The sequence below is a fragment of the Ciconia boyciana genome, chromosome 3 (assembly GCF_034638445.1).
Source record: "Ciconia boyciana chromosome 3, ASM3463844v1, whole genome shotgun sequence".
Classification (NCBI taxonomy): Eukaryota; Metazoa; Chordata; class Aves; order Ciconiiformes; family Ciconiidae; genus Ciconia; species Ciconia boyciana.
The window spans coordinates 24824838-24837830 of record NC_132936.1 but is presented as its reverse complement, the minus strand read 5'-3'; the positions used below and the strand labels follow the sequence as shown (position 1 = coordinate 24837830).

The window sequence follows — 12993 nt, the reverse complement described above, 5'->3', positions numbered from 1 at the left end:
ATCTTGCCTGCTATATCTATGGATGTATGGATACATCTATGGATGTATATATTTGATACTCTATCCTAAGTGTGATTTTTAAGCTAAGAATGGTGACATTGCTGTTGACTTCAGTGGGATGGTGATCAATTCTGATTCTTTTAGGAAGACATGATGGCATGTTCAGAATTTTGTTGTGTAATATTTGCACCTTTTTTTTAAAAAAAACCCACCAAAACAAAAAAAAAAGTTTCTTTCATTGACTGACTGCAATGTGTTTTCTTATAAAATATTGATACACAAGAAATTAAAGAATCAAAGCCTAAGGTACTTGAAATTATATAATCAAGAATACAATAATTCTGTTCTTCAGGTGTTTGATCAAATAACATTAAGGGATGAGAATACTTCTCCACTAATTACACTCTTGAAAATGTCGCATGATAGGTATGGTAAGCAGCATATCTCTGTGAACTGCCTAAATAATCAGCTCAAATGCTCCATTTCAAGTAAGATGAAAGACACTTATAGTTACTCAATATTCAGGTTTTTTTGTGAATTCTATTTTAAGGAATACAAGTATGAGCAATATAATGGAATTTTCAGTTTATGCTATACTTCCAGTACATTTTATAAATAATTGCAGTCCAGTAATACACACTGGACTGCCTGAGTCTTTCCTAAATTTGATAATCTGTGCTAGAAATTCTTAAATTCTCCAGACAGAAATCTTCCTTAGAATCTGAAAGAAAAGGTTATGCCATAGCTTCCCAGGTTTTTGGCACTACCTTTTACAAAATTATCTGATGTTGGAAAATAATCTTGGAAACTCATTCACCTTCTGACTGATGGCAATATAGGGCCTTTCAGGGTGTAGACTGTGGGGTTATTAATCTTGTAAATATTTTTTTGAAAACTACAATAAAAAAGGAAAAGTGGAGTACAAATGAAGAAGTAAGGGAAAACCAACACTATTATCTGTACACATGTGGTTGTCAAACAGACAAAATGGAAAACATTGACTACTTTTCTTTTTTTAATAAATACTGTATGTTTAGTATAAATGGACCATAAGAGTAATATGGATTCATATTTAATGAAAAAGTGTGCAAATACATGCTGGTAACTTTGTAATACAGAAGTAAATAGAGATATTTTTACAAATATATTTAATGTTAGAACACAAATAACTTAATGCACTATCAGAAACCCTCTCTGATTTATACAAAATGTCAGTGCTGAAATAATTCCATCTCTGCAATCCTTTCAATAACTTCCTCGATTTTTAGAATAGAATAGAATAGAATAGAATAGAATAGCATATTTCAGTTGGAAGGGACCTACAATGATCATCTAGTCCAACTGCCTGACCAATTCAGGGCTGACCAAAAGTTAAAGCATGTTGTTAAGGGCATTGTCTAAATGCCTCTTAAACACTGATGGGCTTGAGCCATCGACCACCTCTCTAGGAAGCCTGTTCCAGTGTTTGACCACCCTCTCAGTAAAGAAATGCTTCCTAATGTCCAGTCTAAACCTCCCCTGGCACAGCTTTGAACCATTCCCATGCATCCTATCACTGGATACCAGGGAGAAGAGATCAGCACTTCCCTCTCCACTTCCCCTCCTCAGGAAGCTGTAGAGAGCAATGACGTTGCCCCTCAGACTCCTTTTCTCCAAACTAGATAAACCCCATGTCCTCAGCTGCTCCTCACAGGACATGCCTTCCAGCCCTTCCACCAGCTTTGTTGCCCTCCTCTGGATCCATTCAAGGACCTTCACATCCTTCTTAAATTGTGAGGCCCAGAACTGCACACAGTACTCAAGGTGAGGCCACACCAACGCTGAATACAGCGGGATAATCACCTCTTTTGACTGGCTGGTTATGCTGTGTCTGATGCACCCCAGGATGCGGTTTGCCCTCTTGGCTGCCAGGGCACACTGCTGACTCATATTGAGCCTGCTGGCGACCAGCTCCCCCAGATCCCTTTCTGCAGGGCTGCTCTCCAGCCACTCCTCTCCCAGTTTATACTTGTGCCTGCCATTACTCCATCCCAGGTGCAGAATCTGGTATTTGGACTTGTGAAATTTCATACCATTAATCATAGCCCAATGCTCCAATCTATCGAGATCCCTCTGCAAGGCCTCTTGTCCCTCAAGAGAGTCAACAGCACCTCCCAATTTGGTATCATCAGCAAACTTGCTAATGGTTCATTCAACTCCTGCCTCCAGATCATTGATAAATATATTGAACAGAACTGGCCCTAGAATTGAACCCTGAGGAATACCACTGGTGACCAGCCGCCAGCCAGATGTAGCCCCATTCACTACAACCCTTTGAGCTCTGCCCTTCAGCCAGTTCTTCACCCAGTGCACCATGAACCCGCTCATCCCACAGCTGGCCAACTTGTCCAGAAGGATGCTGTGAGGGACAGTATCAAAAGCCTTACTAAAATCCAGAAAAACTACATCCACTGTCTTCCCTTCATCCACTACGTGGGTGACCTTATCATAGAAGGATATCAAATTAGTTAAACAGGATTTCCCCTTTGTGAACCCATGTTGACTGTGCCTGATGATTGCATTATTTTTTAAATGCCTTTCAATAGTACCCAGTCTAATCTTCTCCATAATTTTTCCAGGACCTGAGGTTGGACTAATAGGTCTGTAGTTCCGTGGGTCTTCCCTCATGCCCTTTTTGTAGATTGGCATAACATTGGCTAGCTTCCAGTCAGCAGGGACCTCCTCAGACTCCCAAGACCTTTGGTAGATGATTGAGAGGGGTAATGTTTCTTTGACAGCTGCAAAATCTATTTTCTTAACCATTTTATGTTCATTTAATGTAAAATTTTCCATTGTTAGACAGTATGCTACAGCTAAGACCTGTACTATTCTCAAGGAACTGGCTTTGAGAAGACAGCAGTGTCTGCATAGGTTGAGAATGTGGGCTGAGAATAGAGAGATGCAATATATTTTGTCATATGTGTGCTGGCTACAGAAAGATTGAAAACCATTGCCCTGTACTATTTGCTTTTCCTTGTTTTTGTTCTGTAGACTGCTATTTCTTTGAACTCTTCTAACTCTAAACTAAAAGTTCTCTGTCTTAGTGAAAGTTTCAAAACATTTTTCTGCTTCTTTTTCCTCTTGAAAATAGGGCATAAAATATTATACATTATATGAAGCCATTTCCATTTGACATTACTTAGGAAAAATTTTTCTGCTGGTTTCTTAGCTAAAGATACAGTTCTTTTTTGTCTTACATGATTTGGAAAAGTTTGTGTCTAACAGTACTAACTAACGTAACAGAAAGAAAAACAGCTAACCACTTGCAAAAAAGCCAAATATTTATTTATTTTGTTTTACAAAGATCATTAGAAAGAAAAAAATCCCCTCACTTGACTGAGTCCTTGCCTGCTTTTTTTAATGTAGTTTTACTTTTCTTATATTTTTTTCAGTGTTCCTAGTATATAATTTTATCTAGTTCTGTATAAATTTCTCATATAAATGCCCATGTTTTTATCTTTATGTTGTCTCAGAACTCATCTCAATTAAATTCCTCTGAAAGACATTCCATTCATATTTTCTTCACAATTGCTTTGTATAAACATATAAATGTCATCAAATATGGCATAGCATAGATGGTTTAGTGAGAATAATAATTCACTTTAATTTATCATAATTCTCTGATATAATTTGGGTATGGACAAAGGCAAGTTCCAGGATAGTGGTCTGTCCATTTGAAAGTATCTTGTTTCTAAAGTGGTGAATTTATGTTTGTAATGGGTGGATTTAATATCATCCAGCTTAGCCAACTAAAACTGGACCTTTAATTTAAGCTAGTTGTCTGGATCATTCCCGTGGTCACTGGTAAGAGGCAGCCACCTTGTTAAGGTGTTTAAGATAGATGGGAAGATATGCTTCTTTTTCATTGACTGTAGACAGAGCCTGCATGATGGCCTGATAGTAGATCTTTTGGAAAGCCGAAGGTGTTCAAATCAATGGTAAAGAGAATTCAATTGAAAGTTAGTAAATTTTCACTGTGAATCATATTTGAAAAGATTTTTATTTCTGGAGAAGAAAATGTGTTAGGCAGAAGATTGGCAGCCACAGTCACAGTAGTGTTTAACTCATGAAAAATAAATGAAGACTTAATTCTCCTTTTTCTTTATTTTCAGCTTCAGTATGGAACCCAGTTATGATTTTCTACATATTTATGAAGGGGAAGATTCCAACAGTCCTCTAATTGGCAGTTTTCAAGGCTCACAGGCTCCTGAAAGAATAGAGAGCAGTGGTAACAGTCTGTTTCTGGCTTTTCGTAGTGATGCTTCTGTTGGAATGTCAGGATTTGCCATTGACTATAAAGGTACTGTTCTCACCATAATCTATGGAAACATAAAGGGAAAGAAATGTTATTTAGTATTTATTGAGACTCAAATCTGTTTACTTCAAGATGTACTCATACTGAACTGCCAAATATCTCCTTGCGTCGATGTAGGTTTTAAAAACTACTTTCTGTAAAAGTGTGTGGAGGAACACAGAAATCCTCTTTCATGAAATTTCTTTCACATTACTTATGCACATTTTCATCTTCCAGAAAAACAAAATAGATATAGAAGATGCACATCAAAAGTAGCATTTGGAAAAGAGTTGTAGAATAATGGAATTGTCTTACCCAATTAGAATACATTGCTGCTGCTTCCTTGCTGATACATACCAATACATTTTCCTTTCCACTTTGTTGTTGAATCTACATATACCTTTTTGAATAACTACTGCAGGACAATATTTGCGTTTGGGGGTACCTATTACCAGCCAGAGAATGGGTTACACTGACTGTTTATTAAAGACACACACTCACTTTAAGTGCTGGTTTCTTTTCTGGTCACAGATGATGTCTCTGGCTTGATTGTAATCTCTGCTGAGATTTATCAAGCTGTTTTTCATCAACAGAGATGCTGCCTCAGCTTCTTATTCTTGACAATAGAAGCAAACCACATTAATGTACCTGTCAAAAATGAAGGAACAAAAATACCTAAAGAATACGTACCAGTGAAAGAGAGGGAGGTTAGAAAGAACTATTAAATAATTTTCGTATTTAGTCTTCATCTTTCATCGAGCATCATGCATTATTCTCCACATTGGCAAGTCTTTTCTTCCCAAAGTAATTGTCATATTGCCATAGATGAAATCTTAGTCTGTTTGTTCCTACCTAAACTTGAAACAAAATATAAATAAAATGGGAAAACAATTTGTTCCAGGAAGACTTGTTGGCCTACAAGGAAAGAAAATGACAAGTTGAGCAGAAGGAGATAAACAGATAAAGATGTCCATTGAAAATGTGCATACACATTTTTGCTGTGTATGCATTTTCTGTTCTCAGCATAGTCTGATATGTGTGCCTCTATGCAACTGGAAGTTAAATGAAATAATAAGGAAATAAAAATATAACATATAAGAGCAGAACAGTATATTTTGAAAAGTTATTATAGCCAATGGACAGTACATTTGTGCCTAATAATTCAATATTTTTATTAAGGACATTATTTAATATTTTATATAAGATTTATTACTTTACATTTCTGATTATGGACATCCAATTTTGCTTTCTGATAATATTCCTTGAGTATTTCATTAAAATATGTGCTTTATTAACATTTAGTAAGGGAAGGAGGCATGCTATAAACTTTGACTATGAATTTGACTCTGGAATTTTTTAATAAAAAATCTTTGCCTCCTATAATGAACTTTATTTATATAAGGTGCGTCCTTCCCTCCTAAAGAGTTCACATATTTAGCAAAATATTGTTTATAGAAGTAATATTACACAATATTTTCATAGATTTTAAAGGGACTGAGTTGTGTTTAAGCCTTTTGTAGGAAAAAGCATTGCATAGTTATCAACAGTATAGTAATACTAATATTTTGTTTCCATATTTTTAGTTAAGGATATTCATATTTTTAGTGAAGCATAGAGGAACAATACATTTTTAATGTTTAAATTATTCCATAGTATGGCAGCTTTCTAACCAGAAGTTATTGAGTACTGAGCATGATACTTGGTTAAAAAACATAATAGTGCTAAGTGGTGAGTTCTAGAAATGGTAGTTTTTCTTCTACACTACTAAACTTCATTTGAGTCATTCAGCTTTTGGAGAGTTCTACTAACAAAAGGTAGGAAGAAAATGCTGTTGGTTAGATCCTCTGAGTATAATTTTCTTGTCCAGATAGATAACCAATCTAATGCAAACATGCATGATCTTGTAGTAAGAGTACAGAAACAAGAAAAATATTTTAATAAGCTGTTGAAAAATGTAAACTGACTGGAAAAGAACACTAATAATTGTTCAGGGTTTGGTTTTTTTTAATTGAAAGTATATAGATTTACTTTAATTCATTTTAACAGAAAAACCACGGGAAGCTTGTTTTGATCCTGGAAACATCATGAATGGGACAAGAATCGGAACAGACTTTAAGCTTGGTTCAACTATTACTTACCAGTGTGATTCTGGATATAAGATTATCGATCCTTCAACTATAACATGTGTAATTGGTGCAGATGGAAAGCCAGCATGGAATAGAGCATTGCCATCTTGTAATGGTATGTACCGTTTTCTTACCATTTCCCTTGTCCCCCCAGTGAATTCAGAGGTTCTCAGTCCCTGAGGTTATTTATACTATTTCTATGCATATAGCTTGTATTAAAAAAAATCTGAAGTTAAAAAATAAAAATTATAATGATATGAGTTTGGGACTATAGCTTAGTCATTAATGTATTGTCTTAACTATTTGAAAATATATTTAATATATTTCAATTCTGAAATCAACACGTATTGTTATGTTCATAATAATGATTACAATGTAGTATGCAAGTTTCCATGGCTTCCCCTTTACGTCAATTTTAGTGCAAGGCTTTGTGATCTGTATGAAAATCCATATAAAATAGACTAAATAGTAATTATGAAGTATTACTGGCCTATCCATTGTTTCTTTTTATTCTCTTTGTATTGTCTGTTGCCAGTTTATTGTTAGACTGCAAGTAGGGGCAGTCTTTTCAACAAAATGGAGCTTCAATATATGACTGATTTATCATAATAGGGATTTATCTGTGCTCCCACATAGTCTCAAGATGTGTTATTTTTAGGTATTACCTTCCTAGTGATAGTAATTTAGAACTGCCTTTTAAAAGGATGTAGCAACTTAGACTACGCATATACTATTTGAATTGTGCTCAGAGCAAGGACTGGGGACTGGAAATAGGTTAAGTTGTTAGACTTAAGTTGTTAGACTATTTCCAGGCATGATTTTGGTCCAGACCTTACAGCACTATTTAAAGTTTCATAGTCACAGTGCCGGAGTAAGCATGGGACAGAGGCTGTTCCCAGTAGGCCACCTGCATGTTTCTGAAAGTGAGACTAGTAGTACTAGGACTAATACTATTACAGGTATTTGCTGTGGCCCATCATGCTGTTTGGTCTCAAGGCCAAAGAACAGGCTCTCGTAGTGTTTAGTGTCCAGTGTAGCCATAGCCAAAGTCTATGTCTATAGTCCTAAAGAAAAAAGGCATGGGAAGCTGATGCAGTGGGTTGCTGATTATCCATAGTGCTTAATTGCTACTTCTCTCCATGACTTCAGCTGTGAAAACACCACTCTACTAGACTTCAATACAAGTCTCACATTATTCAGGCACTTTGGATTGTAATCCCTGCCCTGACGCACACACACAAACACACAAAATAAGAATCATAGAATCATTTAGGTTGGAAAAGACCTTTAAAATCATCAAGTCCAACTATTAACCTAAGATTACCAAGTCCACCACTAAACCGTGTCCCTAAGCACCACACCTACATGTCTTTTGAATATCTCCAGGGATGGTGACTCAACCACTTCCCTGGGCAGCCTGTTGCAATGCTTGACAACCCTTTCGGTGAAGAAATATTTCCTAATATCCAACCTAAACCTCCCCTGTTGCAACTTGCAGCTGTTTCCTCTCGTCCTATTGTCTGTTACCTGGGAGAAGAGACTGACCCCCACCTCGCTACAACCTCCTTTCAGGTAGCTGTAGAGAGCGATAAGGTCTCTCCTCAGCCTCCTTTTCTCCAGGCTAAACAACCCCACTTCCCTCAGCCGCTCCTCATAAGACTTGTGCTCCAGACCCTTCACCAGCTTCGTTGCCCTTCTCTGGACACACTCTAGCACCTCAATGTCTTTCTTGTAGTGAGGGGCCCAAAACTGAACACAGTATTCGAGGTTCAGTCTCACCAGTGCACATATATGCCTATACATACACACACAAACACACACGTTTGGTTTTTTTTTTTAATGTATATATATATATATATACACACACATACACATGCACACATACATACGCACACATATGCATATCTCATTTAAACTCATCTTTTCAGTGGTGGGCAGAATATTGACAGAATTATGGATTATGCCAATTTAAGGAAAGGCATGGAGATTGTAGAACCATTCTGTAAAGAAAACCAGTAATTTATCAATGAAACAGAGAACCCAGAATAATGCAAAAGTATGCAACATTTATTTTCAAGCCTTTCATATTAGAGCAACAGGTCAATAGCTGCATGCTAAACAGATTTGCCCATAAAAAATGAAATTACTCTAGACACATTTTTATTATTTATAATGTTATTTTTATATACCTATCATTATTGCATATACTTATTTTTGTACACACCTATTATTATTATTGCTTTTGTTGTTTTTTGTTGTCATTGTTATTGTTATTATTATTATTATTATTATTATTATTATTATTATTATTATTATTATTCATTTGAATCACAGGGTATTAAAGTATCAGTTTGTGTAGATTTTAATTTAATACCTGCAAGTGTGGCCCTGAGAGCACAGACAGGTCTTAATTGCCCTGATCAGCTTCAGCTGGGATCTCCACTTACAACCCCTGCCCAAAGGCCCAGGAGATCTATTTAAACTCAGCCCTGGGCCTTCACTCCCTTCCTGAATTATGTTATATGTACTTGTTTAAAGTTCTGTTTCTGACCCTGGCTACTGGATTGTCCTCAAACCTACACTGTAATTAGCTTATCTCCTGAATGGACCCCTGTACATATCATCACTGAAGTTGGAAGGGACCTCTGGAGATCACCTACTCCAACCTCCTTGCTCAAGCAGGGTCACCTAGAACAGATTTCCCATGACTGTGTCCAGTTGGGTTTTGAATATCTCCATGGATGGAGACTCCACAACATTTCTGGGCAACCTGTGCCAATGTTTTACTACCCTCACAGCAGAAAAGTGTTTTATTGTGTTAGGATGGAATTTCATGTGTTTTAATTAGTGATCATCGCCTCCTGTTCTGTGAGTGGATGCTACTAAGAAGAATCTGGCTCCTCCCTCTTCTTCATTTCCTCCCATCAAGTATTATTACACATTGATAAGTTCCTCCTGAGCCTTCTATTTCCTAGGCTAAACAGTTCCAGCTCGCTCAGCATCAGTTCATATGAAAGATGCACCAGTCTTTTAATCACCTTCGTGGCTCTTCACTGGACTCACTCCACTAAGTCCATGTATTTCTGGGACTGGGGAGCCCAGAACTGGACACAGCACTCCAGATGCAGCCTCACCAGTGCTGAGTAGAGGGGAAGGACCACCGCCCTTGATTTTTTGGCAAATGATCTTCCTAACATTTAGCTCAAGAGGTTGATAGCCACCTTTGCTGTCAGGGCACATTGCTCGCTCATGTTGAGCTTGCTGACCACCATCAACAAAAAAGAGGAATTAGGATGGGTGTTGTTTTCTCAGGGGTTGTTGATTCAGTAACTTTGGTTTTTAAAAGATTTCAAAGAAAAATAGCAAATGTTTTTTCCCTTTATGTGGTGAATATTTAGATCAAAAGGAGCAGCAGGATGAATTGTTTTACTTATAAAGAATGCAGAAAGCAGCTTTTGCTGTGACATTGCAATAGTTTAGCTTTAATGCCTTATGAAAATACACTTGTAGAACAATTATATTTTGTATTATTTAAGAAGTTATAAAACACTGAGTAGTGTAGAAAAAGAAAAATGACCTGTGGTTCACCTTGCAAACTGATATACTTCTCATCTTATTTTTTGGGATCTTTGACACAGAATTCAAATTTAAATTTAAAAATCAACAATTATTTTCTTAATTTTTTAAAGCAGAATGCACATCCTATTTCTTAAAAAATAATTTCCTATTAAAATAATACCTATTATTATAACACCTTATAAAATATGAAATAAAAAATTAGGGGAAATGTTCTTTTGAATCCTCTATTTTCTGCACCCAGAAATAAATTTCTAGAAGACAGACAGAGCTCCTAAAACAATACCTGTATTTTAACAAAATAGACATCAATATCTCGTACTGAGTTCATTCTGAGGATCATCCAATAGATAATTAAAAATCTAAAATTTTACAGGAGATTATTTTTCAACATAAATCATTTAGTACTTTATTGACAAGAACAAATATATGTAACTTTATTTTAATTTGTTAAAATTGTTCTATATTTATACAACACAAATGCTGAAACAAGAGATAGAGGATAAATTAGTTAGCCATAGCTCTGAGACTTCATTTTAATTTTCAGCCTCAATAATTATAATTCTTATTCCAAGGTGACAATTAATGCAGTATTGAGATGCTTGTGATATCTATTCTAAATAACACTGGGTGTCTAAAGAAGCAGAAATTACTAACTGAAAGATTGGGTATCTTGACACCAATAAATCTGAGTAAAACTAAAGTGGAATACATGCTTGTGGAAGTACTTTAAGTCTATTTATCTAGTATGGTTTACTGTGTGTTCCATTTTAAAACACATACTCTTATGACTTTGGTTAAGGTGTGGACGTTTTTAAAGTATCATTTACATGGCTACTACACTTACGTCTCTAGTGTGGAGTAAACCGAACTAGATAAATAAATGTATCTCTTTATACTCCTTTGTGGAGTCTTAAATAACTCTTTAATAAAATAGACTTGATTTATGAGAAGGACAAAAATCTCAAATTGTGGGTTATAATGGAACCACAGATTACTGAGGACTACATGAGCTCTTTCGATCCCTGTAAGTCTCATTTCACCACAATACTGTAATGATGACTGTGCCAAAGATCCAAAGGAAGTAGAGTGAAGAATCCTTCTTTTTGTCACAGGGAATATTTTTGAGTAAAATTGAGACACTAATAATTTAAAGTAAAAGAACAATTATGTGAGTGGAAGGTGTAAACAAAATAAATTATTTTATGTTTAAATATAGATACGAAATACAGAATCATTATGTAAAACATATTTATACATAATTTTAAGGGCAGGAGTCATATAGGAGGCCAGAACCAAAATACACTCAGGATCACCTTTGCTGTCATGTAAAGCCCTCTTGTAACATAAAACTTAACCCAATCAAAACTGAAAATATCAAACAAAAATGCTCATGATGCTATTTTAGCACAATGTTCTGAGTTTATATTTCTTTCTTTATAGTGATAGTTAATTACCCCTTTTTGAACTTCTTTAAAATCTTGAATGAAAAAACATTACCAATTTTGAAGCACAAAAAATGGAGAAGAACCTAAAATGAGTGCTGTATAGTAAATCCTAAGAATCTCTGAAAATGAAGCATTTAGTTCTTTAAGTCAATTACCCCAATTAAGTGAATTAATTCAACTTTGCGATGTGGTTTTTGGTTTTGTTTGGTTTTTTTTTTAAGGTAGCATTTTACAGTCAGACATGATGAAAACAAATTTCATATTTATCTAGGTAACAGTTGGCAACTGCCAGTAGGTATATTCTGAAACACTAATGGAAAGTCTCAGGCATACTGTTTCATTATTAATTTCACAATCCTTAATGATGTTATTAAAATACATCCTCTGAATATGTATTTTTTGCTCACTAAAACAAACATTACTTATAGTCAAAACTGAGAGCTCTGTTTAGGATATGTTTGACTGCCACAGCACTGCACTGATAAATTTTACAGCCTTAACCTACAAGAGAACTTTTCTTGCATCTTCTTTATCCTAAGCACTCACAGGCTTTCCTTACAGAGTGGATATACTACAAAGATGTTATCATAAATATTATCAAAGATATTATCAAAAACATATCTAAAAATAGGAAAACACATTTTAGAAGGGAACATTTTTACCACTCCATAACTTTGGAATTTGTTTTAAATTAAGCATAAGTGATATACTTTCATTCCAGTGAAATGTTCATGACCTGAGAATTTAATCTGGTAATTAGAAGATAGACTTTGTGGCTTAGTTTCTGGTATTCTCAAAGCAAGAAAAGAAAAAAATATAAAGATTTTAAATTCATGGCATGAACGGATTCCTTGTGATATTTGAGTTTCACTTCAGCCACATAATCCTATTCAGCCTACTGATAGATTAAACTTCTCATCTTCTATCATTACATTGGATTTTTGAATAATTCATGTAAGCAGCTAAGAGAAGACACAGATTTGTAGTATTAATTGCTGCCTGTATAAGGAAGTTAAACTTGTAGAGATATTTCAAGTGTGATTTTAAAGCCCAGTTGCTGTCAGGGAGCAGAAAGAACAGGTCTGTTCCACAAGGGCAGGTGAGCCAGGAGCCGAGGATGACCAAAGCACAGGCTGTGCCCTCACTCACTGGGCTCAGTCCTGCAGCACATGAGCTAGGTCAGCAGAGCTGGGAGCTGGTAACAGGGTCCTTTGATAGCCCCAGACCAATGAGCTTGTCCACCTGGACCCCAGGTCCTTCTCCTCAGAGCTGCTTTGCAGGCAGTAGTTAAAATGTAATCATCTGCTATATGTAAGATTCCCAGAGAGGAGTAACATTGGTTTACTTTGTTCCTTATAGTAGAAAGTAATTGTTTAGATTATGCAATGATCTTTTCCTTGCTTAAAAACAAAAGTAATGTGACTATTCTAGGTTTTTATAATTTAATTTACCTATTTAGTTATTTTTAAAATAATTTCATTATTGGCTTCTTGGGTAAAATAACAGCGTA

The 12993-nt window shown here is 35.6% G+C and overlaps 1 protein-coding gene across 1 annotated transcript in view; it reads left to right on the top strand.

Moving 5' to 3' along the window:
- CSMD1 (CUB and Sushi multiple domains 1) overlaps window positions 1-12993 on the top strand; it is a 1308402-nt gene that overhangs the window by 1080273 nt on the left and 215136 nt on the right. Inside the window, exons 29-30 of the mRNA XM_072855145.1 lie at window positions 4152-4339; window positions 6380-6574. Coding sequence (XP_072711246.1) covers window positions 4152-4339; window positions 6380-6574 — 383 coding nt within the window. The remainder of the gene's footprint in view (window positions 1-4151; window positions 4340-6379; window positions 6575-12993) is intronic.